Below are 26,733 nucleotides of genomic sequence, written 5' to 3'. Positions count from 1 at the left end.
ACCTGGCTAATTTTGTATTTTTATAGAGACGGGGTTTCTCCATGTTGGCCAGGCTGGTCATGAACTCCTGACCTCAGGTGATCTGCCTGCCTTGGCCTCCCAAATTGCTGGGATTACAGACATAAGCCACTGTGCCTGGTTTAGTTTTTTTTAACCCTTTATAAAATACCCACTATAGTCAAAATAGCCACTCAGAATATGTGGGTTAGCTGAATTTCCTATCCCATTGCCATGCAAATGCTAAAAGCTATCAACTGACAGAGTGTTTGGCGGGGCTGGGGTTGGGTGGGGGAGTGGTGGGGGGGTGGGGGCAGGGTACAGGAAAAATTGTCAGGAAGAATGACACAATAAAATATTACCAGTCAATTAACCAGTGGGTTGAAAACTGGCATTGGTCAGAGCTAAGGAGAAAGAGGGCTCTCCCCATAATGAGCTGTGATAACAACAGGTATTACCGAAATGTAATTATAGCCAACTCTTCAGAGATGAGCCATCCATGCCTTGAGATTTCAGGGTCTCGATAAAGGTATTTTTGTTCTTGATTACTAAGATGACACTTGAGCCATGTTTTTAGATGCGATCTGGTGGGTCTACAAGTCTTCATCATATTTTAGAGCTATTTCCTTCCTACAGTCTGTTTTTGAGCTTGATGATCGGTAATCTCAGGCTTATTCCTGGGGACCTAGAGCCTCCTGCTGAAGCAACACATCCAGGCTTGCTCAACATAGACAGTCCCTTAACTTACAGTGGGAGATGCAAGTCTTGGGACTCAACTGTGACTCTAGCAGTTGAATGGTAGTAGCATCACCCAGTGAATATGTTAGACTAAAAAAAGACAGAAGATGACATGGCATCTCCAATGATGTTTACTTTTGTGGAAAATTGTAATCTCTTTGATTACTTTATATTGCATTTTTGAAACTTACTCTATTATAGCTTGTTAAAGTTATTTAACTGTAAGTTAACTCTAATTTATTTCACAGCAAGATATAATAGAAGCTCAGCATTCGTGAATGAATGAATTAATGAATATTCTTTATTCTAAACACTGTACAGTACCAAAATATCTTTTAAAAAGTTATGAAGGCTCTAACATTGCAGACAGTTTGGTATATGTACTATAATTTGAGTACCCCCCTCAATATTTCAAGTTGACACAATTCTTACTACTAAAAGTATTGCTTTATCAATTTCAAGCCAGCTAAGATAGACTTCTTTAAAAACAGATCAATTTTTGTTTCTAAAAATATATCCTAATATCAGGGTATTATTCTACCACAGAGAATTCACATTGATTGTCTATCCATTTAAAACAATATAGTTATAGTCTTTTCACAGTATTTCAAAAAGTTGGATAAGCTGGTGGTGTAAATATTTCCTCGTGGGAACTTTATACAATGAAAAGGAAATGATTGATGCATACTCAAACTAATTGAAGTGGTACTGAATCAACGAGATGTTTTCACCTGAATCATGCCCACAGATGCTATTGCTTCATTATTCCTTAATTTAGGGATCACCTCCATTGGCTAACTCGATGACACGTGAGGGTTTCAAATAAGATTGCCTCTCCCTTGTAACATACATCATAAAGAGAGCTTGTTTAGAGACAGCCTCTACCTCCTGCCCTGAACATGTTTTCAAGGAAGTGATCAGGGCTGTTTGTTTTTCTTGCTGTTGGATGTGGTCTTCAGTGAAGTCACAGGAATGGAATGAGAGTGACCACAGTTGACAATGGAGTTATTTCCACAGCTGGCTGCAAAGAGTGGGCAGTCCATCACAGATAAACTAGCACATGGGGATAGATGATATAAAACATCTGTCACAATAGGGATAAGCAAAAACAACGTGCCTTTGAAGATTGTGTTTTAATGATGAGGTGGGGGGTTCTGTCTCTATAATGGGAATGAAAGATGTGTTGTTGGTAGGCAGATGGCTTCAGGCTTGCTCTTGCATGCAGTAAAGCAAAAGTATATGTTAAAAATCTCTGACAGTTGTCAAAACGCCAGATTCTGCTGACCATTCATTTCCTTGCCTATCCCATGTATAATCTATGAGAAAAGGAAGGGAGTGCTAGGAAAAAATAATGTCAGAAAAAAAAAACTGGTTCTGAATAATTTTCTCCTGGATAACTTTAATACATCAGTATAATTTTGGCTGGAGGCTGAGGTCAGAAAACGTGTTTTTGCAGTAAGTTTCTTCAATGTATTTGCATCCCCATGTTATTTTTTTACAGAAGTTTTGTAAGGTAATATAAAAATGCTGTGTCATCAAGGCCACATAATGATAAATATTTCAAAGTGAATTCCAGTTAGTAGACATAAAGTCCTATTTGTTTCTGTTAAAGGAGCAGTGAGGAAAAATAAAGATATCTTAGTGAACTATTTTTGATATAAGTTTGATTTCCCACCCCATTTGCCTTTGAAAATAAATTAAAAACAATAAAATTCACATACTTTTATTTCATATAGTTGCTATAGAAAAAGAAATCTTTGCAACAGATAAAGGTGATAGCAAATAAATGCTGAATATTCTTGCACAATACAATTTTATATATACCCTGTTACATGACCAAAGGGGTAGCACTGTCACTGCTGTCCCCCAAACCATTCCACTCTGCTCTGGTAAGGAAATTGCTGCCATTGCTGCACACTTTGAAATTTTGCTACTTTTCCACCACCCCACCAGCAAAATGGATGTCACATTCCTTGCTCATTTGTTATTAGTCTTTCAACTCTAATTTCCTTGCAGGTACTTTTGATTAGCAGAAGTCACAAATCTATATCTAGCAGCAAAAGGGTGTAGGGAATGTTTTTAGAAGGGTTTTCTCTTTTTTTTTAATTCAATTCTACATTGAAGAGGTAGGATTCACATTAGGGGGAACTAATGACATCTGAAGAGTATTAAAAAATAAATTTCTGCATCCATGAATGGCAGAGGTTCACCACAAGTAACTGGATTGGTCAAAATAAGAGATCTTAAAGAAAGAACAGTGCCGGGCACGGTGGCTTATGCCTGTAATCCCAGCACTTTGGGAAGCTGAGGTGGGCAGATCACCTGAGGTCGGGAGTTCAAGACCATCCTGACCAACATGGAAAAACTCCGTCTCTACTAAAAATGCAAAATTAGCCGGGCGTGTTGGCGCATGCCTGTAATCCCAGCTACTCAGGAGGCTGAGGCAGGAGAATGGCTTTAACCTGGGAGGTGGAGGTTACAGTGAGTCGAGATCGTATCATTGAACTCCAGTCTGGGCAACAAGAGCAAAACTCCGTCTCAGGGAAAAAAAAGAGAGAGAGAGAGAGAGAGAAAAAAACAGATGTAAAGGAATTTATGATGTCGTTCTGACAAGACTTGACTCCTGACTGAGTTGTTATGGCTGATGAGGGAGAAGGAAACAATCAAGATGACTTGGCAGTTTGTTTGTTATTCCGAGAATCAAGCAGAGAAGAAAGAATATACTCTGAGAATGAAAGAGGAAGACAACATTCAGAGTGGGACATAGTAGTTTTGAGGTACATGGGATTCAGTCAGTAGTTGGAAATTTGGATCACGAGTTCAGAAGAAACACCAAGGCAAGAAATACTTTTTTAAAACTTTAATTTTTAAACTTATTGTAGCACTTTTGATTAATCAAGTCTTAACAGGCAGGAATATTTGGGAATTTTACTTCTAACACCTTATTTTTATGGTATGTATCTTGAGCTAACCAAAATATTTCTCTACTAACTCTTACTATTTTACACAGCATATACCATCTCTTCTAATGCTTGGCTGTCATAGCTATTTCTAACTCATTGGTGAAGCAGATGACGTTATTTGGAAAGAATGGAGGTTTCAGTGTGAAGGTTGCCATGAAAATATGTCATAGGAAAAGAAAGGGAATTTTTTTGTTAAAGGAGATTTTATGGGTAAAGGCAGAAATCCTATGGAGATGATTGAGGAACTATACTAAATATTACTAGTTGTTTGTGATTATAACAAGGAGTCATATTAATATTACTAATATTATTCCAAGCTATCTGGCTCTCAAGCAAGAACAAACAAAGGACTTAACAAAATGATTGAGAGTCAAAGCCAAGAATCTTTTTAGAAGCAATGCAATAGAAAATTCATTCAGAGCCCTGACCAAATGTAGAGCTAAGCTTTCCAAAGCTTATCGTGAATATAACTCAGCTGGCGCAGGCTCTAATTTAGTGGGGCTGGGGTTGACCTGAGATTCTGTACGAAGCTCCCTGATGATAGTATCCAGTCCCAGGCCATACTTTGAGAAACAAGGTAGTAGAGTTTAAGAACATTCTATTAAACAACAACAACAAAAAAAATAAAATTACTCATCTAGTATTACTGCTTAGGAGAAATGGCAATAAAATCGAGGTGGAATAAAACATGTAACTAAGTATCTTGCATAAATCCTGAAGCAAATAGGACACTGAAGGATAACAAGATAAAGCTGTCTTTTATCACAGCTGGACAGTTTTAAATATATTAATTGAAATCTTGAAGGCCTCAGAATGTAACTTGTTTGGATGCTAATGTATAAGTTTTAATCTTAAAATATGCCTGTTATACCAAGACATATTTTGTCTCAGCATTAGACTACAGAACATGTCATCAATAGGGTATACACTGAGTTTGAAGCATGTTAGCAATAATAATACTAATAGAAAGTGTGCTTTAAAAGGAGTAAATTAGTTCTTTAATAGGGTCGTGACTTCACATCTGTATCCTTAGAGCTAGTTAAGTTGCCAGCCCTACCCAGGCAAATTCCTAAAAATATCTTAAAGGAGAAAAGAAATATTCTCTGAGGGACCACAAAATAAAGTGCTTTTTGCAGCAAATTGCAGGACAAGGAATAGCTGCTTTCCCAGTAATAGCCAAAATTGAGGTGCCTTGTGACATATTTAGGCAACTTGCACTATAAACTATGGCCATAAGTAAGATAACAGACAGCTTTTCCTCTTGATCACCCCTGTGGTTGGAGCAATGATTTTCCAGGCCAATTCACCAATAGGATCTTACAAGACCTTGAAAAGGATTTGCAACCGGGTCTTTCAGTCTATTTGTCAGTAAGGAGAAGTTTTTAATGAGAAGCTTTATGACAGCTCACAGTCCTGAGTGCTAGTTAAAGCCAGATAAACATTTTACCAAACAAACGATGAGGCCCATAAATATTCAGACTTCTGCTGGGAACCCTGTTTGCCTTATCATTTGGAAGAAGGCTGGCCTGAATATTGCATGTGATGTATGCTTGAAACTTCCGTAAGTTGAAAATGTGTTTGGAGGTATACAAAGTGATTGCTGTACAAATGAATAAAGCATTTCTTATCACATGACAAGGTTTGACAAGAATCTTAGGCAGATACATGGCTACTGAAACAGTTCATGGCATAACGAAGTCCTAATTTAAAAAACCTTAACCTACATTTGTGGCGGTACATTTGGCTGTAATACGTACCGAACATTTTGCAGCATTTAACTGAGCATAAATAATTCTTCCACAGAGTGGAAATCATGCCGTGAACCCCAATGTTAAACTTCCTTGGGTGGAGTGTGGCTCTCAGAAGCCCTGGGATTTTCATACTAAATGATGAGAAGGTCAAGCTGGCAGTGGTCAGACTGAGATATTGTTAAAGGAAAGTAGAGGAAATGTATGAATGGATCTTTTAAGTCCATCTTTTTGGCCAGAGAATGCTTCTGTTATTTCCATTGAATCTTCTTGTCCAGGTTGAGCAAGGAGGGGCTGTTATTGTTTCACACACCGTTCAAGTCCTCAGAGACCTGGCTGGTGAGCAAGTGCCATTCACTCACTCAGTCATTTAGCACCATTAACTAAGCACCTGTTTTATGACGGACACTGTGCTGAGCTCAGAACCATTAAAAAATAAATACATAAGGTATTGCAAATGATACCAGTGAATGTAGGATTCAGGAAAGAAATAAAGTTTGATCATGATTGAAGTGTGTGCAGAATGTTATGGGAGAAGAGAGGAGCAAGTGACCAGTAGCCTGGGTCAGTCATAGGAGATGTTCCCCCAGAATGTATTATTTGATAAGAATCTTAGAGGACACATGCAAACTGCTGTAGAAGCCTAGCAGTGCAGGCCAAGACAGCAAGGGTAAGAGGTAAGATGGGCCAGAGAATGATGAGGAATACAGTGTGGTGGAAAGAGAGGCTTCATGTGTATGGGCTGGGGATCAGGCTAGAAAAGTAAATTGAAAGCTATGTGATCCTCATAGATGATGTGTGCTATGCTAACAAGGCCATCCCAGACCTACTTGTAGAAGACTCTTTTGAACAGGGATAATGCTGAAACAGTAGAAAGCACATGCTTTTGGGCGACCCTACGACTCATTCACTCTAACTGGTTTCTCAATAAGACAAGCGGGAATAGAAAAAATGTCTTGTCTGTCACTGAACTGTCCTATCTACCCTTACACTCCTCCAACACATTTAATGTAGAATAGCCATTGACTTAACAGTACCAGTGTCTTAAAAAGGACATTTCCACTATGAAATACTAACTCATCTCTAGGTTACACTTTGGGAAAGGAGGTCATTTAACACTGTTTCCCTTATATCCCCACTCAGAACAAAACATAAGGAGAAACTGGTCTGCTCATCTTCAAACTATATATATATATATATATATATATATATATATAGTTTTTAAGGTAGAAAAAATTATTAGCTAATCTCAATATTTCAAATATAATTTTCTATTATGAAATATTTGGTGGGTAGAGATCAATGGTTTTCTATCTTAAAGTATAGAAGGAGCTGAAATATGTTCGATTAATCAGTTCATTTTTAAGTGTCATAGCTTAATAGTCTTTTGTCTTTAATTTTTTTGTCTTGTGTTGTTTTTGATTCCTTTAAATACATTTTGGAGCATGCAATACATCTGTGTAGGAAAGCTATATACCACGGGGGCCCTGCAAAGCGAAGACAAAGGACTATGGTTATGCCATTAATTTTTTCATACAAATAGTCTCATTTTTTCACATCATCTACACCACAACACATGGATTTTTATGACACACATATCTGTGAGTGGTAGACACCCCCAGCTGAAAGCTCCTCATTAGTTATGCGATTGGAATCAGAAGCTGATGAACACAAGTTCACTCTTTGTCATTGAAGCTGTAAGGTCCTTCTGAAGTGGCCTGGGAGCTTTCTCTAAACAATATTTCCATTGACTCAGCAGCTAGGATCTCCTTAAGTAGAAAAATAAAAGGAAAAAATATAGTAACCCATCTGTGTAAGAAATATATAATCTTAACAGGATCAATTCTATAATCAAGTGTACAAGTTTAATGACAAAATAATTAAGTGTCCTATTGTATATTCAGTCAGCAAAATCATTTGACCACAGGGTCCTCAAAATCTCAAATTTTCAACTCTCCCTCAATAATGCAATATATTTAAAAGCCACCTCGCTCTTTTAGGATTCTAAAGAAGCTACTGAAAACACCAAAAGCTACTGATAAACATGTTTCTGTAGTTTTAGGCACAAATGTCTAAAGGATTAAAATAAAGCATTATTGAGAATCCTAATTATGTACCTGCTTTGGTAAGAAATACTTCAATGTGACATATTTACTTTATATTCTCATTCAAAATGACACTATTATATTAATAGGTACTTAACCAATAATTGAAACCATTATTCACAGTTGAATAGGCATAGTATATAATTAGGATTCTTTTAAAGGGACTTCCATGGCTAAAACTAATTTGGCTTTAGTGTCTGTTAATATTATGACTTCAAAAATAATACTTCCAGTTACTAGTAACTGAATCAAAAATCAACCTGAAATTAAAAGTTTCATTAAGAGTACAAGGAAAAAAACCCTATGTTTATAATTAATAGATATTCTGTCATTGGGAAATCTATGTACATGCACATATCTCTTCAACATTTATATAGCAATGGAAAATGTCTTCTAAATATTATACCCCTAGCCCATAACTATATATCTCCATGTAGTAGTCCAAATATCATGCCAATTAGTCTAATCCTGTCCAAGCATTGGAAAGAAAAACCCAGCTCTAGTTTGCCCCATTTCCAAAATAAATAGCAAAATAAGTTGGCAATCAAAAATAATTATAAAGCAATTGGAAGTCATGACACAGTCCTGTTTCCTTTCATTGCACAATTATAGAATTTGGGAAATTGGTGTATATTATAACCATAATCTTGCCATAGATCTAAAATGTACTATTAGTTGTAGGGAAGAGACTGTAGATGAATACTTTGTGTCATTTCTCTAGTTACTGCCTTTCAAATTCTTCCTTACTTTGTATAAATGGAGTTTATGGATATGTGTATGTATTAGTGCTAGGGTTTCTGAACCCTAGCATGAATCCTGGGTTTGCTGGGCAATTATTTGTCTTGGGTAACTGTTCTCTGTGTTGTAGGTTGTATAGCAACATCAACAACCACTACCCCCTAGGTGCTAATAGTGCACCTCTGCAGTTATGATAACCAAAAATATTACCAGACATTGCAAAATCACTCCTGGTTGAGAACCAATGACATATGTACATATGGACATACTTTTTATTCTAATATATATATGTATACATATATATCTTATATAGCATTAGTCAAACGTTTTACATCAAGCAAATTTTGGATTTCATCTTTAAGGGGATGGTAATTGAAGATATCATAAATGCACATGTGTGAGTTAAACTATGGTTTTAAAACTGAACTGCCCCTTGGGAGAACAAGTTTTCTCAGGAGTTTGGAATGATCCATTTTAACTAGCAATCTCAAAATAACATTTCTAACTCCTTTTTGATTGGAAGTTTTATTCTTTCATCATTCTTTCGGTGAACACTTATGAAGCATATATTATATACCTCCTACTATAAACAGCACTATAGACACTAGACAGTGGTGAACAAAACAACATAATTTCAACCCTTTTAGAATAAACAAAATCAGAAATATTCGTAAATATTTACCATTTGTCATTGAACTGAAAATGAGTGGTAGTGATACATAAAATTAATTTACAAAAACTGTTTTTGAGTACTTACTGCATGCAGTTCCTATTTGTAGAGATTACAAAAGTTGTGTAAACATAATGTCTTCCCTCTTGAAAGAAGTAATGTGGAAAGAAGCAAGTAGAGAATAATAAAGGGGAGGGAGAGATTAAGTGCTAAAATGAAGTTCTAGGGGCAGTGTGGCTTCTGGCTTACCATGTAATTTATCATTTCCCATACCTCCAGCATTTGTCAAATCCTTACAAAGTTAAAGGCTACCACCTTTGCCACAGCTTTTGGGTTTCAAACATAATTTTTAAAAGTCAGACTGTACCACCATATTGGTTGGAAATTTATCTATGGAGGTAGACAAGGATTAATGATTGTTTCTAAGAATTAGGGACATTTCTTACTCCTTTTGTTTTTTTCTCCCCACAAAAGCCTTTCTTAAACCCTGAACCCTCATGAAAACAAAACAAAACTACTGATATCAACAAATGAAAGAAATTAGACATCCCTACATATACTATAAGACAAGGAATGTTGCACGCTAATATTGCAGAACACTGCGTTTGGACAGCTATTCCTCAAGTTAAGCTACCTTCATGCCATTTATATTATGAGATCTCTGTTTCTATTAGATATTTATTCTACGAATATTAAAAACTGGCAAAAATCAGATAGATGAATAAAATAATGAAATCGTTACTTAAAACCACCTTTTAAAAATTCATATATACTTTTGTGTGAATCACTGTGGGCAATAGTATAATACAGATCACAGACATTTTGACGTGAGGCATTTAGATAAGATGAGAAAAAAAGGGATGCTGTTTTTTCTTTATTTTCACTTATATCCAAATAATTTTATTTTTACTTCTCCATTTCTATGAGTTCAAATACAAGGCTAATAAGAGTCCAAATAAGAAGGATTCCCAATGTGTTATAACACAAGCCAAACTCATCAAACTGAAGCGTGTCAGGTCATCACACTTATTCAGTGATTATATGGTGTGATTATTCAGGTAATATTTCTAGGTCAGCCCATCAAAATGCAGGCTTAGCCCCTTTGAATGTTTTTAACAAGATGTATTGTGATTATCACATAAAAGACCATGTCCTGTAAAAAGACAATTCAAACAAATAATTGAGAAACAGCATAAATAAAATAAAGTCACTTGTTTGCGTGTAAGAACTGTAACACTGGCTTTATACAGTAGCAGTTTTTAGACAGAGCAAACTTCTTAAACTTTAGGGTATATCAGAGTCACCTGGAGAGCTTGCTAAAACACAGATTTCAAGGGCTGAATCCCAGAGAATCTAATTTTTGTCTACTGCTGCTACTGATCCACAAACCATAGTTGGGGTGGCACTGAGCTAGAATACTATCACAGGAATATTAATGCAGCTAATTCTTCTTATTGTGGTTCTTCATCTGGGATTAATGTAGGTGCTAAGCCAGTGACGTGTGCTCTAGATGGGAGAGAAACCACACGTGCTTTTTCCCTGATTTGCCAGTGGTTTTGTATTTCAGTTGGGAAATTAAAATATGGAACTTTCAAAGACTTCAAATTTCTTTCAAGCATTGGCAGAAGGTTAACAACACAGATGCTTTTCTGGCCTTGGGTCAGATATATTTACGCCGCACATGATGATCTTTGGAAACTTTACCCAAATTACTGTTGAAATTGTTTATTTCAGAACTAGGGCAACCAGATCCACCCTTTGTCTCTTGAGTGGGAGCAGTTTTGTTTTGCAAAGGCAGTGGCTAGAAAGGACCAGACGTTTCCATCAGCTGTTTGGTCATTGTGTTTTTTAGTGGAATTATAGCATTATACAATATTTTTCTTTGCAGCTTAAACATTGAGCAAACCCAGACATCCAGAGATGGCTAAAATGAAAAATCAGTTTATTCTTGCTTTGCCACTTGCCAAGTGAACTCTATCAGACACCACATCCTATGCATCTCAAGTAAACAAAGTTATGCTTAATGTGTTGGCAACATCTGTCACAAACACTCTTCAGCCTATGGCTTAAATGTATTGAGTTGGAGTGGATTTGACAGTTCATTTAGTAAGTCAAAGTTAAGGTTGCGGGTACTGGCTTTGCCAAACTAACCATAAGGCTTTCCTTTTCTTCTTTTGTATTTATTTATTCATGTAATACACAATACAAAAGAGATTCTGTAGTTTTTACTAAGCAAAGTGGCTGACAAACACCCCCTTTGCTGTAGATAACCAACACTAAACCTCTTTAAGTTGTCTGTCTCAGATAAAGTATCATTAAGAAAATTCATTTCTCCCAGGAGTTCCTACTAGTTACTTCCAGTTTGCTCCCTGACTGTACATTTCTTCCATTCCCTTAAGATTAAAAAATTTGTATTCTTAATAATTTGTAGGATTTTTTTCACTGAATATTTTTATTGAATGTGAATAAGACTCTACATTCTTACATATCCTCCCCCAAGAATGCTTATTTTATTTTTTATGTATGTGCAGTAACTGATCTGCTTAGAAATAACTGTTCATTTATGTGCAGTAACTGGTCTCCTTACATTATTTTCCACTCTGTGCCTAATGTTGCTATTTACAATTCCAAATAATGATAAATCCCTTCTTACTCTTTCCTTTGATTGTCAGGTTTCTGGTTTATACACAGAAGCAGCACTCACTCTGTGACATCTGTAATCAAATGAGTCCCCAAACACTGCTTTCAAAGAAAAGATTCTCAAAGAGACCAGACAATTCTTCCAAAACTCATTCCAAGTGTAGGCATTCCATCCTTCTCATCTTGCATGACTTTTGATTGTTCTGTCACATGCTCACCTACCTCATTTGCATATTGCCTTTAAAAACAAAACACACCCCTGGGGAATGAGACAACCTCCAGGGCATTGAGAAGAAAGTATCTTTACCAAACACAATTTGGTTTTTATCTCTGATTTACATGAATGATCCTTTTTGTGGCTAGAGCAAGCTGTTTAGAATTGAGGTGTTTCTGGGATTGTGACAGTTTCGCTGCATGTTGGAATGTCTAGGGGCAAATATTCTAAAATGATAACCTGTCTTGAGTTCAAGAAGAGAATTGAAGTCTCGCACCTGCTAAGCATTAGAATGTTGTCAAAGTGCCACTTTTTGGTTGAAAAGAAATGCTTCAGGACTTCCATCTTAACTCTGAGGTTATTCTATAATTTATCCCTAGGTGATTTAAGAAGAACCCTAGTTCTTCTTAAAGTGTTTACTTCTGGTCTGGCACAACAAATACCTGAAATGAAGGCCAGTAAGTATTTGTTTAAAAAAGGAAAACAATAAAGATGCTTTTGTTAAAAAGATTCAGGCAGCAGAAAGAAAAGTGCTGTGTCTCTGAATTATAATTAGTAAAAGCTTATCTTATGTTTCTCATTTAAGAGGCATCCTGATGAATGACAATTCACAGAAGCATCGAGAAATTCAAACGACACAAATGCACAATTGTGTATATTTACAAGCTATAGACCTTTAAAATAACATACATGTTTTATGATTGATTCCTACTGAAAAGTCTAAATGTCTTTGTGAACAAAGCTGGCCCTGTGTATCAAGCATTTCCAAATATTTGGCTCAATTTCTATTATCTCTGAAAGTTAATGGGGAGGAGCCCATAGGGAAGGCAGAGCGATAGCCTGATCTTTTTTACAGATGTAGTCAGGAAGTTGAATTTTGATAATACCAGGAAGAATTGCTTAGTTTGAGCAAAAGCATTTTAGGAAGCACTTGCTGTGTGTAATTAGTTTGGGTGCCAAGATCTGGCCATCTCCATGCATCTGTCCGGTGAGAAAAATAATGTTTAGGGAAATAATTTATGCAGATATATAATCATTTTATCATAACTGGGTATTTAAATGGATTGTTATAAAACATGTTTCTACTTTTATCATAATCTTTAAATAAACATTGAAATTATATACTCTCAAAGATTCCATCCAATTCTAGATTTTTAAGTTTGCTTTTTAAAAATATTTTTTCATTCTCCAAGTTAATTACTACAAGGAAAGTACCAGAGTAGAGAAAGAGAAAGGGAAGGATAAAATGACTTAGCTCCATTCTTCACTCACCATAGGACACTTTGCATATGGATGGAAGTTTTTTAAAATGTCTGTAATTTCTTTTATCCCCAACAATGATAATAAATCAAAAAACATATTATAGACATCCACTTTTCTTAACATCTGATTTAAAAGTTAACACTTTTTTTAAAAAAATTGTGGATAGACATAAAAATTTGACCAGCTTTAACAGAGTTTGGCATTCTGTCTTGTGTCTAAAATATGGATAGATAGAAAACAGGTCAAAAGGTTAGGGGAAAAACAAATGGGAAATAGTAATTTTGATTTTTAGATTATCAATGATAGATTTTAATATGTCCTTCAAAGAGATCTAGTTCAGAAACCCATGTGGGTCAGCATTATCCCTCTTAGCAGTAGATTGCATTGGGGTGACTAAGAATTATCTATGTATTAATAAATAATAGATAAATGACATAAACCAAGTCTTATCAAATAACAAGAAAATTAGAGAATTTCCACTAATGTTCATATTTTTCAGTCAGAGAAGTTTATATTTAGAATAATGGGCGAGAGGGTATAGATGATTTCTTTCAATACATTCTACCTCAAAAAATGAAAATGTAAGTGACATATTTTAGGTACATCACAGGTAAATTACCTCAGAAGAAAGGAAGTTGTTAATGGCATCTATTCAGACAAGCACAAAATGACATGAATGGACATAAAAATTACATACAGTTGAATTTAGCCTTTTTAGTAAAAAAGTAAAAATATTTGATGTTCACACATTTACAGTTTACTGTGTTTATTTGTAAGAAGTCTCCTTCCTTGTAGGATATGTTTTCAAATGGACCTTGTATATGCTTGTAGGGTGCTGTGATTACACCAACCATGGACCATCCCATGTCAATGCAACCAACCAACATGATGGGCCCCCTGACACAGCAGATGAATCACCTTTCATTGGGCACAACAGGAACGGTGAGTTGAAGAGATTGTTTTGTTTCATTGAACTTTTTGGATCAGATGTGATATTCTCCATTTTTACTGGCATTATCAGTGAAACTGTGTCTGTACCATATTCACTGACTAACACACCTTTCAGGTTTCAGTATGAATAAGCTGCATTCTGCATGTATGTTCAATTCCCGGGCAGATGTACTCACAGTGGCAAGACTAAAGTTCTATTGTGTCATTCAGTTACTTCTTGTTTTTTATGTTTCAATGTACCAGATATAATGTCTGTTTTTGGAAAGGTGTCCTTTTGCAAATCTAGACCCTGTGACTTAATATACTCAATCCTGGTTTTCTCTTACCAGCTGTTTACCAGCTCAGCCACGAGATTATTACCAGGTTATACACAAGTGAGGGGCCATACCTATGACTGATACTATTCAATCAATAAAGAGTAATTGAGTAATTGAGCTATAATCGAGTTATTTTAATCCTTCTTTTTGATATGTTGATATAGATAATGTTGAAAACAAGGAAGGGAACCTAATGTGCTTGATTTTTTCTTATAGGTTATGATATTTTTGACTAGCCTTCTTTCTCCTCAGAACAAAAGTGTGCTGAAAAATGCCTATTGCAGCCTGGATTTTATATCAATGAGGCATTTTAAATCATGGGAAAAACTTCGTTTTTTTTTTAAAAGATAATTCCCCAAATGTTCAAGGAGGCAAAAGCCTAATACAATCTAGAATACTGAAACTTCATTAGTTGCCATTACAGAGAACAATGAAACCATGAAACCTAACCACTCATGTGACACCTTCAGTAACAGTTTTATTTTGGCAAATGTTAGTGCAGATAATCTTGTCATTTAATAAAACATAGAAATTAAAATACATTTTTTTGACTGAGGTAGCTTAAATATTGTAGAAAGAGCACTGGACTAGGAGTCAGAAATCCTAGATATAAAACTTGAGATATCCTAGATATAAAACTGTTGTTTCTGTCAATTTTGGGGAAAATAATATCTCTAGTCTGAACTTTTTTCTCTATCTAGTTGAAGTATTGAACTTGATCATATATGGGGCCCTTTGAATATCCAATTCTATATTTGTAAACCTATATGTCTTACAGTTACCACCTCTGTGATTCTTCAATTAGGCTGACTTCTTCTCCAAATATCTACGTACAATATGCACACTAGCTGTGTATCAGGAATTTTACCCCATAGCAATGGCTTGCTTGCCAAATAAATCCTGTTGACTCATGGACTTTTAAGAATATAAGAAGTTTCTGTCATGTCCACTGTCATGTCCACTGAGGCCTCACAAATCTGTCCTAAATAGGAAGAAAGTCAGTATACTTTAATGGAAAGAGCCACATTATTTCAATAAAGAAATTTTAGTTTTAGTAACATAAAGTTGCAGAACCTGTAAAAAGCAGTTGATGGTACCTTACCTGTCTGAATGCTTGGGCTGGATCAAATGATCTCTTAGGTTTCTGACCTACACTTTTAGAAGTCATGTCTAAGATATATTTCACTGTATGCTGTGGTACAGCTAATTTTCATCATGGAGATACAGTTTGAAGAAATACTATATTGCTTTTATCAAAGGATTATTTGTAATTATTTTGTGTGTTACTAATAAGCAGGTCCTAGGAATAGTATCAGAAGGCCTGCAGTTTTTTATTTTTATTAATACATTGTAGATTTCCTTCCATATCAGCCTTTGTGTCCTTCAGTGATCGTAAATTCTGAATGAGTGATGTAATGTAATTTTACTGTATTGACTAACAATCTGGAATCTGACTAAAGAGAGAATTATAATGCAAAACATAGAAACTCTTTATAATTTTTACTTATTTGGTTCAGAAGTAAAGCCAATTGACTTGCTAAAATTTAAGTTTGCAAACTAGTAGAAATATAAGAGCTAGTTAACTAAGTGTATGACTGAATCCTTTAGGGAATTAAAAAATAAGCTAAAAGACACAGAACAGACTCAGAATTATAATAGTTATTGAATCAATAACATATATTATGATTTTGTATTTGAGCATTTCAACAAGAGCACATTTGTAAGGGACCACGACTTTTAGGCAGCTGGTAATAGCCAAATAATTCAATAATAATATATAACACTCTCTTTCTTAGAGAGTAAAAGTTTTAAGTATGTGGTTTATTATTCACATCAAATTTCCACTAGCTTTTTTTCTTTTCATCCTTTACATTCGCACTAAATGTTTAGATACATTATAATATTTGTGTTACTTGATGTTATGGAAAAGTGTAAAATTTAGTAAGGTTCTGAAGAGGTAGAGAGAAAACAGAATTACTTTGTTGATTCATTTAACAAAATATAATTAAGTGTCGTTGGTGTCCAGAATACTGTTACTTTGTTTTCTTAGACTGTCACTCTAATTCTTTGATATGACTTCATAGATTCTTTTTATCTGAATTTTGATTGGCATTTGGAGTGACTATTATCCAGTTGAGGATGATTTTGTAAAATCAGATTTTTCTACCTTATTGCATCTTTCCAACATTTTCATTGATGGGGAGGAATCCTGGCATAATGGAAAGATCAGTCAGCTTTGTTTTTAAACTTGAGTTCGAAACCTGGCTTTGCTCCCTTATTAGCTCTGCATGTTTAGGCGGGTTACTTAACCTCTCAGAACTTTTGCTTTCTCATTTTACAAAATGGGAAACATAATGCTTGCATCCCAGAGATGTTGTGAGTGTTAATGAAATGACAATATGCAGCATTCCTTATACAGTGTGATACCCAGTATGTGCTTCTCAAATGAGCTGCTCATACCCTTCACCTCCAGTGGCTTCTAACTGGTGGGAGTCTAGTTTAGGTAGCCAGAAGTGATGTAGCACACTGTAAAATCCATGGTATAACTCACTTACCGGCACTATTTCACTTGTTATAAATAATTTCTTTAACGTCTCCATTTCTTTGGCTGCTAACATAGTCTTTTAAGGTAGCAAACTCAAAAGCCAGTAGAGTCCAGCCAAGTCATATTAATGAATGAAGTGGATCAAGTTCAAGCAAAAACCCTTGGAAATACATAATCAATTTTTAAATATTTGCCTATATCATAAACATACTCATACCATATACACATATATGACATTGGAGATTATATTTTAGATAAGATGTATTTTCCGTACAATAATAATACTATCTCTGCCTGAGTTTTGGGCAAATAGAAGTGAGAGGTGGTGCCTTTGGCAGCCTGAAATAAGGATGCCTTGTCTGAAGAGGACAGCCACTACTCCATCAGTAGTACAGCTATTGTGATGGCTATTGCCACATGGACATACAGACCCAGGGTGGTCTCACTTTCCAACTTTTAAAGATAAGCTGAATTCTTGATTTTGATTTGAAATTCCTCTATATTTAAATATTGGGCCCAGTTTGTCCCAAGAACTCCCAGTTTGTGACTCCTGCCCAAGGTTTTTCTGGTTCTCCTCAAACCTCTCTGGCCACTCCTTCTTCTCTTCCTGCACAGATTGGTAAGCCAGAGCTTCGTTTGTAACATACTTATGCCACATGATTTTCGTAAGCAATCTGATTCACTCTCATGGTTGTAAGCCCTGGCTTCCATGTTGACTCTAAATCTCAGTCCCCAATGCTAACCTCATCTAAGAATTTTAGACTCATTTATCCAACTACTTGTTAAGTATCTCCATGGAAATCTCCCTCAGACATCGCAAAGTCAGCATGACCCAAACTAATCTCATGAGCTTTCCAGAGCTTCGTTCCAACTGAAACCTCTTCTTCTTGTATGTTTCTGCTCCATTTCCCTGCAAACCAATGACATGACCATTTTCCCTGTAGCCAAACCATACACCTAAGTCCCGAGCGAGAGCTTTTCCTTCTCCCTCACCACCATACACAATTACTTTTCAAGTCCCACTGGTTTTCTCTCATAGACATTGGTCAAATACATTCTTTCTTCCACATTTCTGGAGTCTCTGCCCTGGGACTCATTTGATTAATTGTAATAGTTTCCTAACTGTTCTTCAAGCTTTAAATTTCAGTTTGCTCCAATCCATTCTCTACCCTGTTGTCACAAGTAGTCAATCTAAAACTATCTGACTGTGTCTCTCTCCTAACTGAAACATTTCAGAGGATTTCAGACATCTGAGCTCACAGAAATTCTGCAAAACAAGGTGTGAACAGTGACAAGTCAAGATTAAGATAGGATTCCAAACTCTAGAAACAGATAGGTTCCAAGGGCAGAGCAGAGAGTGACCCAGTGAATAATCTAGAGTAGGAAACGATCAGGGCTGACGGAAGTTGTAGCTGTATTAGAATTTTCCATTTTTAGAAGGGGGATCTTGAACACAGGCTTAGTCCCACTCTTCCTTTTAAAGTCCCTGGCTAAAGGAATTGTATTGGGCCAAAACCTCTTTTTCCTTTTCATAAAAGACGATATCATTGTCTCCCATGACCTCAAATTTTGAAATGAATGCCATGTAGTTTAATTAACCTTTCTCTACAATTTGCCACCTCAAATGTTTATTGTTCAATTCTCTATTTTAAGCTAGACAGAATCTGCAGGCCTCAAAAAATAATGCATTTTATGCAAGCAGTGTAACTGTTTTATTTCAGGGCTCTGCTGACCCTGAAGGATTTTCATAGCTTTTCTACTTTTGTTTATATTTTTGTCACAGTATTCCCTCGATGGAACCAAAGCCCCATTATCCATAACGTCTTATCACTTTATTATAAGCTTTAGCAGAAACCACTGGAGATTTTACTGTGTTATGAGAACCTCCAAATTGCATGACAATCTTGTTTTACAAGTGTCTTATCTCCTTTTCATTTGTTCAGTTGCTGGTCACCAGCGGCTTACAATGTCACCAGAATCTGTTGGAAGAAATAAAAAGTTTTTGTTCTGCAGGTTTTGTATCTGCAGTTTGGTTTGTGTTCTCCAAGTCACTGATGATTTGTGATCATTGATTTCCACAGTGTAACCATAGTCACTCACAAAAATAACCTTGTAATTGTACTCCATCTGTCCCCACAGTTCTCTAGCATTTTTCAGTCACACCACTCCTTTACTGCTCTGAAATTTTGTTGGTATCAGGTGAAAATCCTCAATTATTCAGTTTGTTTAGATATTGTTCTTTTTTCTGTTATTAGGTATGAATATAAATATTAAGACAAATTTTTTAAAAGCTAACAGGATGTTAAATGGACTCTGATTCAGGAAACTGTATCATAAATGGTAATGAGTACATCTCCTAAAATAGTTTTTCAAGAAAAAATATTAATTAATTTAAAACACTCAAATACAAAACAGAAAATATGTCTAAAAAGGTAATAGTTTTAAAAAATTGGTTTAGCCTTACTGTAAAATGAAAGACTTTTGAAGGGAGTCTTAGAAACAATAAATGAACTGGCATTAAATGTAAGTCTAGTGCTATGAGTGTGTATTTGTAAATATTACACTTTTGTTGTTTAAAAAAATGAATTCGGAATTCAAATAAGTTACCGCCATAGTAAAAAAGCCTCAATAGATAAAATGCCAAAGAACATGAACAGATAGTTGATAAAAGAGTAAATAGAATGCCAAGGAACATGTACAAAAATTATAATCAAAGAAACAAACAGTAATCAAATATACATGTACATATATCCCATCAAATAAAGCTATCAAAATGCAGTACAAATTGCTAATGAAGGTGTAGGAAAATAAGTGTTCTCTAGCATTGATTACTTGATGATAGGAATCTCAGTTTGTGTAAGTACCAGTTGGATAGCAAGGTAGTCAATTGAGATACTTCAAAACATTTATACTGACTAAAAAGAAGTTACAGTTTTGAGAAGCTCGTCTATGGAAATATTCTAAAATATCAGAAAAGTAATTATACCTCAAAAATACTTGACACAGTGCTCTTTATAATGTCTAACAAAGAAGAATAATTAAATATGTCATAATCCATCCATAAACCAGAACGTAATGCAGCATGAAATCATAAGAGTGTTAATTAGGAAAAAGTTGATTTATAATGTTAAATTTTAAAAAATTGGAAGTAAGGCAGGCTGTGGTGGTTCATGCCTATTACCACAGCACTTTGGGAAGCTGAGGCAGGAGGATTGCTTGAGGTCAGGAGTTGGAGACCATCCTAGATAACGTAGCAAGACCCCATCACAATAAAAAAAAAAATTGAAAATTAGCTAGGCATTACATTATTGTGTGCCCTATAATGTAACTACTGAGGAGGCGGAAGCAGGAAGATAAATAAAGCCCAGGAGTTTGAGGTTACAGTAAGCTATGATTGTGCCACTGCATTTCAGCCTGAATGACAGAGTGAAACCCTGTCAAAAGAAAGAGAGAGAAGGGGGGGGGGGTAAATTTGCATGTGCGGAGTTCAATATCAACTATAAAGAAGTATTATCAGGCCACAGAGAAATATAAAACAAGTGTGGCTATTTCCAAGTGATAGGATTAGGAGTAACGTCTATTTTAATCATTTTGCTTTTCTACATTATCCAGCTATTCAGCAATAAACATTATTGGCTTTTATTATTTATTTTAAAATGTTATAAATATATTCTTGGAAAATGACTAGTAGCATGGTCCAATAATTAACTTTTTTTTTTTTTTTTTTTTTTTTTGGTTTGGAGTGGTAATGTGTGATTGCAATTTTTCAAAAGGTACTAGGAATTACTACTATTATTTAAAAATTTGGAAAAACTTTAAAAATTATTCTAATTATTCTAGATTTGGGGATTATAATCAACTCAGTAGTTCAGGTACCTGTTGCAAGAAACAAAATAACTCATGTGTCTGGTTTATTTGCATTTGAATCTTTTGATCATGTTTGCTTTTGTTGCTCAAAGTGCCTTGCAATGTTCAAGTTCTAATCTGTCTTCTCACATGCCATTTACTCAGGAGAGAGTGATTAACCTTTTGTGGCAAGGAGATGAAAGTGAGAAATACGTGATAATCCAAAAGTTGTCACATGGGTTGAAAAAGAAAATTTGGGATTTTTGCTTTTAATAAAGGTCATATAAATGGAATAAGAGTCACACAAGAGCATCTCTTTAACCATGTGTTGGCAGTTGATTTGAATCTAAACAATATCAAGTTTCTTTTAGAGTTTACCCCTCCAAGGGGAGTGGGGGCAAAATTAGAATTTTCCATTTTTAGAAGGGGACCCTAGGCCTATGCCATATGGCAATCTCCTTTTTAAGATCCCTGGCTAAAGAAATTCCAGTGAGTCAAAAGCTCTTTTTTCATCTTTAAAAAGCAGATATATTTTGTCCCATGTAACCCCTAATTTTGAAATGATTGCCATGTAGTTTAATTAAGCTTTATCTAGAATTTGACACCTTCAGTGCTAGGAGACTTGGGATAAAGATAACCATCATGTTCAATAGATTCTGTTCTGTGTATCTCTGCTCCCACAGTTACAACACATAAAGCTTTTTGGCCCTGAGGCGAAAGCACCCTCTGCTCTGCCTCACTGACAACCACTGGGATCAGAGCTGGAGCTGAGTGATACATAATGAAATTTGCCTTCAAAATGTGGTAGCCTCCATAGAATATGAGAATGTACAAATTTTTTATTTTTCTCTTTTAAATTTTAGTTCTTTCTTTTGTTCTCCAGGACTTTGTTTGATATCATGCTCTGGGCCCCCTCTAGATGGGCTGCCTTGTAGAACTCTTTTGTCAGCCAGAGAGGGTAAAATGTTTATATTGATTCCCTAAGGGAGGTACCAAACAGGCTGTGGAAGATGCCAATGTTTCAGTACAAACTGTACTGTCCCAGCAAGTCTAACGGGACCTAATCACATGTACAGTATTGTGGTAATAGGGACCATGGTATCAAATGCAAATGAGGAATCATAATGCCTTTACTGCTCTAAGGCAGGGGGGTCAGGCAACCATATGACACACAGCGGACTCTTCCACGCGTTAGGGCTGATTCTATTTTATTTTCTTTTGTACTTCATTGCATTCTTTCTCATGCTCTTTTCATTCAAAGATTCAATCCCAAGACAGGATTATGATACTCCACCAGCTGTTGTGTCAGGTAGGAAAATTCTCATTCTTTTAAGACTGGATTGGAGGGGAGAGATGGAGGTTGCCTGGTTTTTTCCCAAATTCTTTAAAGCAGTGATTCTCAACAGAGGTGGGTGCAGGAAATTTGAATTCCAGTTTGGAAGGGGGCCTGTGTAGTTCAGAAACATAAACTTAATATTGTAATTCTGTTATAAGTCTCGAAAATAAATGTGTTGCATTTTAAATAGAAAGTAAAAACTCAAAGCCATTTTGTCTGTCAAGGATACACAGAAGATAGAGTCTGTGTTCTGTGTATCAGTGATTCTCAGTGTTAGACACGGTCATCAAATTCCTGAAAACTGGGAAAATAATTTTATGTATAGCAAAAGAGGGCACAGGTTAATAAAAAAAAAAAAAAAATAGTTTGAGAAGCACTGCTTTAGAGACCAGAATTCTTCTAGATTGGAAAATCATCCCATTTGCTTGCTCAGCACCCTGCATAGGGTCTGACACATAGTATGTGCTCAATATAATTGTTTGTTGAATGAATCAAAACTTCAGATTTGTTCCCAAAATGATTCTTCCGGATATTGAAAGAAAAGCTGCCATTATTCCATTTATACAACAAAGTGGCAGAGGTTGATTGGAAAATATGTTAGTGTCTTGAGGGTTTTAATTAGCAGTATTTAAGTTGTTTCATGAAATTTAGTAGTGCAGTATGTCATAGGATATGTCTATGTAAAGAGGTGGATTTTTATTTTGAACTGCACAGATCCTCTTGTGCTTTCATTTTAATTTTGAATTTTGACTTCTTGCAAAGAGAAAAATGGGCACAATTTTTTATTTCAGTTAATTTTTAATTAAATACTGGCAATCTGAAGAGCATGAATTCTTTGATTCTTTGATTCTTTGACATGTCAGACAGCAAGGTCATAAAATACAAAGACAAAAATGCATTGGGAAGACAGAAGAAGAATCAAAGGTCAGAAATAGACTGAAAGACCCCATGGAGCAGTTGAATCTGGCAACCTGATGGTGGTTTTCAAGCAGGGGAAATCTTGCTTTTAGCCACCTGTTTGCTTCACCCAGCATCTGAAGGGTAATTCTTTTTTAATTTTTATAGCCTTATTTAGTTATGTTCCTGGCTGAATACTCATCTTTAAACTTCAATTAATAATGTCCCATTGAGGAAAAATAATGGCTTTTGGTCCTCTTCAAGGTCTCTACAGTAGATTGCCACTAATGAAAATATCACTTAGTTTTTCCCAAAGTGTATTTCCTGTCATATCTTAACATGCCAATTTCATTTAGGGTTTAGGGCCCCTGGGAAGAGACAGTATTTCATACATGGTACTTTTGATTAACAAGATACATCTACTCTTGATAATTTACCAATATTCATAAAAATAAAAGACACAAACTGGAACTTACCTTCAACTAGGTTTCCTGATTTTACTTTCAAGAACATAATGGAGAAAGCAAGCAAATCATTAAAAGTACTTATCAGATGTCAGTCATAGGTCCGGCTCTACGTAAGTCGATTGAGGCAGAAGATCTGGCTAAAAATCTAGGCTCAGGAGTTCTCACCTGATTGCATACACAAGGCCACTGAAAGTTGTAGAGCAGATGAGCGACTTGATAAAAGCAATGCTTTAAGAAACTTAATCTGAAAATTTTGTGTGGTCTGGAGCAGGAAGACATAAAAATCACATGGAACAGTTAAAAAGATTAGATATGATATATTGTATTTATAATAAAAAATCATCCTAGGTTCCCAGCAGTGGAGTAAAAAGGAAGGGACCCAATATAGAGTTAATATGAAATTTGGGAGATTTCACAGTTATTTTCCCTTGTAAGATTTAATTGATAGTTTGAAATAAGTTTCACAGACTTCTTTGATCTACATCTAAATAGAAATAGATTTGCCTTTCCAAAATGCTTGTTAATTGGCTGGTAGGACAACTTCAATGACTTTTCAGAAATTGAATATGTTTTTCTCACCCCTTGGCCACATCAGGAAAGTGAAACAGGAAATAGCATTGTAATATCTCCTTCTAAAATCTTCCAATATGTCAATATTGGACAGAACAAATAATCATTTGCCAGTGTAGAATCCAACTAAATTGCTTTAATTTATTGAAGCTGAGATATCTGCTTGATAATTTACAGATACATAACTTAATTTCATTCAATCAATATTTCAACATTTATTGAACAACTTCTGAGTGCTAGACACTACACAAAAGTACTGGGGACACAAAGATGAACAGAAAATAGACCCCTGAGTAAAATATATATTTTTGTCCGGGTGCGGTGGCTCATGCCTGTAATCCCGGCACTTTGGGAGGCCGAGGCGGGCGGATCACGAGGTCAGGAGATGGAGACCATCCCAGCTAACACGGTGAAACCCCGTCTCTATTAAAAATACAAAAAACTAGCCGGGCAAGGTGGCGGGTGCCTGTAGTCCCAGCTACTCGGGAGGCTGAGGAAGGAGAATGGCGTGAACCCGGGAAGCGGAGCTTGCAGTGAGCTGAGATGGCACCACTGCACTCCAGCCTGGGCGACAGAGCAAGACGCCGTCTCAAAGAAAAAAAAAAAAAAAAATATATATATATATATATATATATATATATATATAAATAATTATACCACTTACTATGGTATAATAGACTGTTATAACATTAATAACAACATTTATTTGTGTTGTTATTTGTGATGTTGAATGCATAAAGTACAGAGAATCAAGAATCTAGAAAGAATATTTGAAATCCTCAGGAAGACAAATACTATTTGGTTTTCTGTGTAGTATTAAGTGATGTCAACTTCTGAGAGTGAGTGAGAGATGGCACATAGTAAGGATTTAAGAAGAACAGAGATTTGGAAAACTATGGCATGAGAAGGCCAACTAACAATCCATAGAATTTTGAGGGGTAGCAGTGGGGGTTCATTTGAAGCTATGGACTATGTATTTGTGTGATTAATCTGTGAGGATATTTGATTTTCTGCGGTCGTAATCAGTAGCCAAGAAGGCAGACAGGTGAATTAATGCAGGGTTAGTATTTACTAGGTGAAGTGAGGAAAAGGAGAGTGTGCAATTATGACATTGGCAAGAAAGTAGTTGAGTGGCAAACTGGATTTAAGGAAAAACAAAGAAGGAAGAAAAAAGAAGGCAGTGGTGGATGAGAGATAGAAAACAAAATATAGAGATAAGCAGTTTTAATGAGATGTACAATGTAGTTAGTAAAATAGTTGGATTTAAGATTTTGGATAATGAACTATTTCTTGACAAAGTTTGAATCATGGGAGCAGGTGACCACGGTGAATTTGAGGTGAAAGTGACAGAAGTTAAGGGAGTTAATTAATGTGAACATAAAAAGTGATGAATGAAGTGAGGGTATTTTTGCATATTTTAATTTTGTTTTGTTTGTTCTTTGCCATTAATACATTATACAAGGCTCAAGAATATTTTACTTAGGAAGAATCTGAGGTAAATATTTAAGCTTCAACAATGAATATGCCTTAAAAGTAATAATAATCTGGGAAGAAAGAGTTAAAGCAAAAGTGGTGATGTTCAAAAGAAAGAAGGAAGCTTGGGAAACAGAAGCACCTCTGATTTATTTCCCTGGAGTCACCTCTTCTTGCCTACATCTCTGCGAGGCCTTACCTAGCTCATTTCAAGGAGAGAAGACAGAAGGCTGAAACTGCCCTCTACATTTTCACACCAAATCAGGAATCTATTCTCTTTTTAGTATTTCTTTTCCGTAACAACTATAACTCCTTTAAAACTCCTTCTCTCTTAAGCAAATGTTAGTGAAAAAATATGTAAAGGCATAGTAAAATACCATTTTCTATACATGGTTGGGTTTTATGAAACACTTATGAAAACTGAAGATAATTTGTAGTCAAATTTTTATTTCAGTTGTTTTGAGCTTAATTTCCTTGAATGACATCAGCATGAAATCAAGCAAAAGACTACTATCACCAGAGAACTAAAGGAGAATCAAAATCTATCCTCTTTTTCTAAAGAGCTTTGAGTTCAGAATTTGAACCTAGGTTTGAAAAACAAGAGAATAAAAAAGAAGAGAAAAACGGGGCCTGAAAAATACACTGAAAAGAACCTGTAGAACTTGTGGAGCATTTTCATTCTTTGCTCTAACCTTTTATGCACCAGCTGAAATAGGCTGAAATAGTGTTATCAGTACAACTTCATGATGAGATTTCACAGAAAAAGTTTGCATAAATCACAATATACTGGTCCAATAAGAAGTTTTTAAATCTCTGATTTCTAACCATGGAGCTGTGCTCTACGAATAAAGTGCTTCACTGGAGTACTTGATGCAATTAAGACAAAATTCACTGTTATGAACAGCATGCAGTCTCTCACATTGTTTTTGTTTCAGCAATCTAAGTTGGCATTGGAAAGCCTCATTCATTTGGAATTTGTGATGTCCAAGCAAAGATGTAATTGAAGCCTATTTTTTATGCTGCATCTTCGGTGAGAATTATTGTGTTAAACTATCCTCTATTATCCAGAGGAGGGAGAGGCACAGTATTTTAGCTGCTTCAAAGAACAAGAACAAGACCATCTTTCAAACTCTAAGCGACATTGGTTTTCATAGATTCCATGAGCTAATTACAAATAATTTCCATCTTTTAATTAAAAATTAAGTCCATTAGTACCTCCAATTAGGAACAATTAGCCATTAAATTGTATTTATTG

General features: G+C 35.5%; 1 protein-coding gene across 12 annotated transcripts in view; it reads left to right on the top strand.

The window, feature by feature from the left end:
- RBMS3 (RNA binding motif single stranded interacting protein 3) overlaps positions 1–26,733 on the top strand; it is a 746,078-nt gene that overhangs the window by 646,968 nt on the left and 72,377 nt on the right. For 8 of the 12 annotated variants that reach the window (XM_077994138.1, XM_077994135.1, XM_077994136.1 and 5 more), the window contains one exon: positions 13,908–14,018. In XM_077994138.1, the coding sequence (XP_077850264.1) occupies positions 13,908–14,018 (111 nt within the window). Of the gene's footprint in view, positions 1–13,907; positions 14,019–21,996; positions 22,045–26,733 lie in introns of all 12 variants that reach the window. The other 4 variants (XM_002803044.4, XM_015132336.3, XM_015132338.3 and 1 more) reach the window with 1 other exon arrangement.

Source organism: Macaca mulatta, chromosome 2 (assembly GCF_049350105.2).
Source record: "Macaca mulatta isolate MMU2019108-1 chromosome 2, T2T-MMU8v2.0, whole genome shotgun sequence".
In the NCBI taxonomy this organism is placed as follows: Eukaryota; Metazoa; Chordata; class Mammalia; order Primates; family Cercopithecidae; genus Macaca; species Macaca mulatta.
The sequence above is the reverse complement of the archived record's forward strand: the minus strand, read 5'-3'. Positions and strand labels throughout refer to the sequence as shown.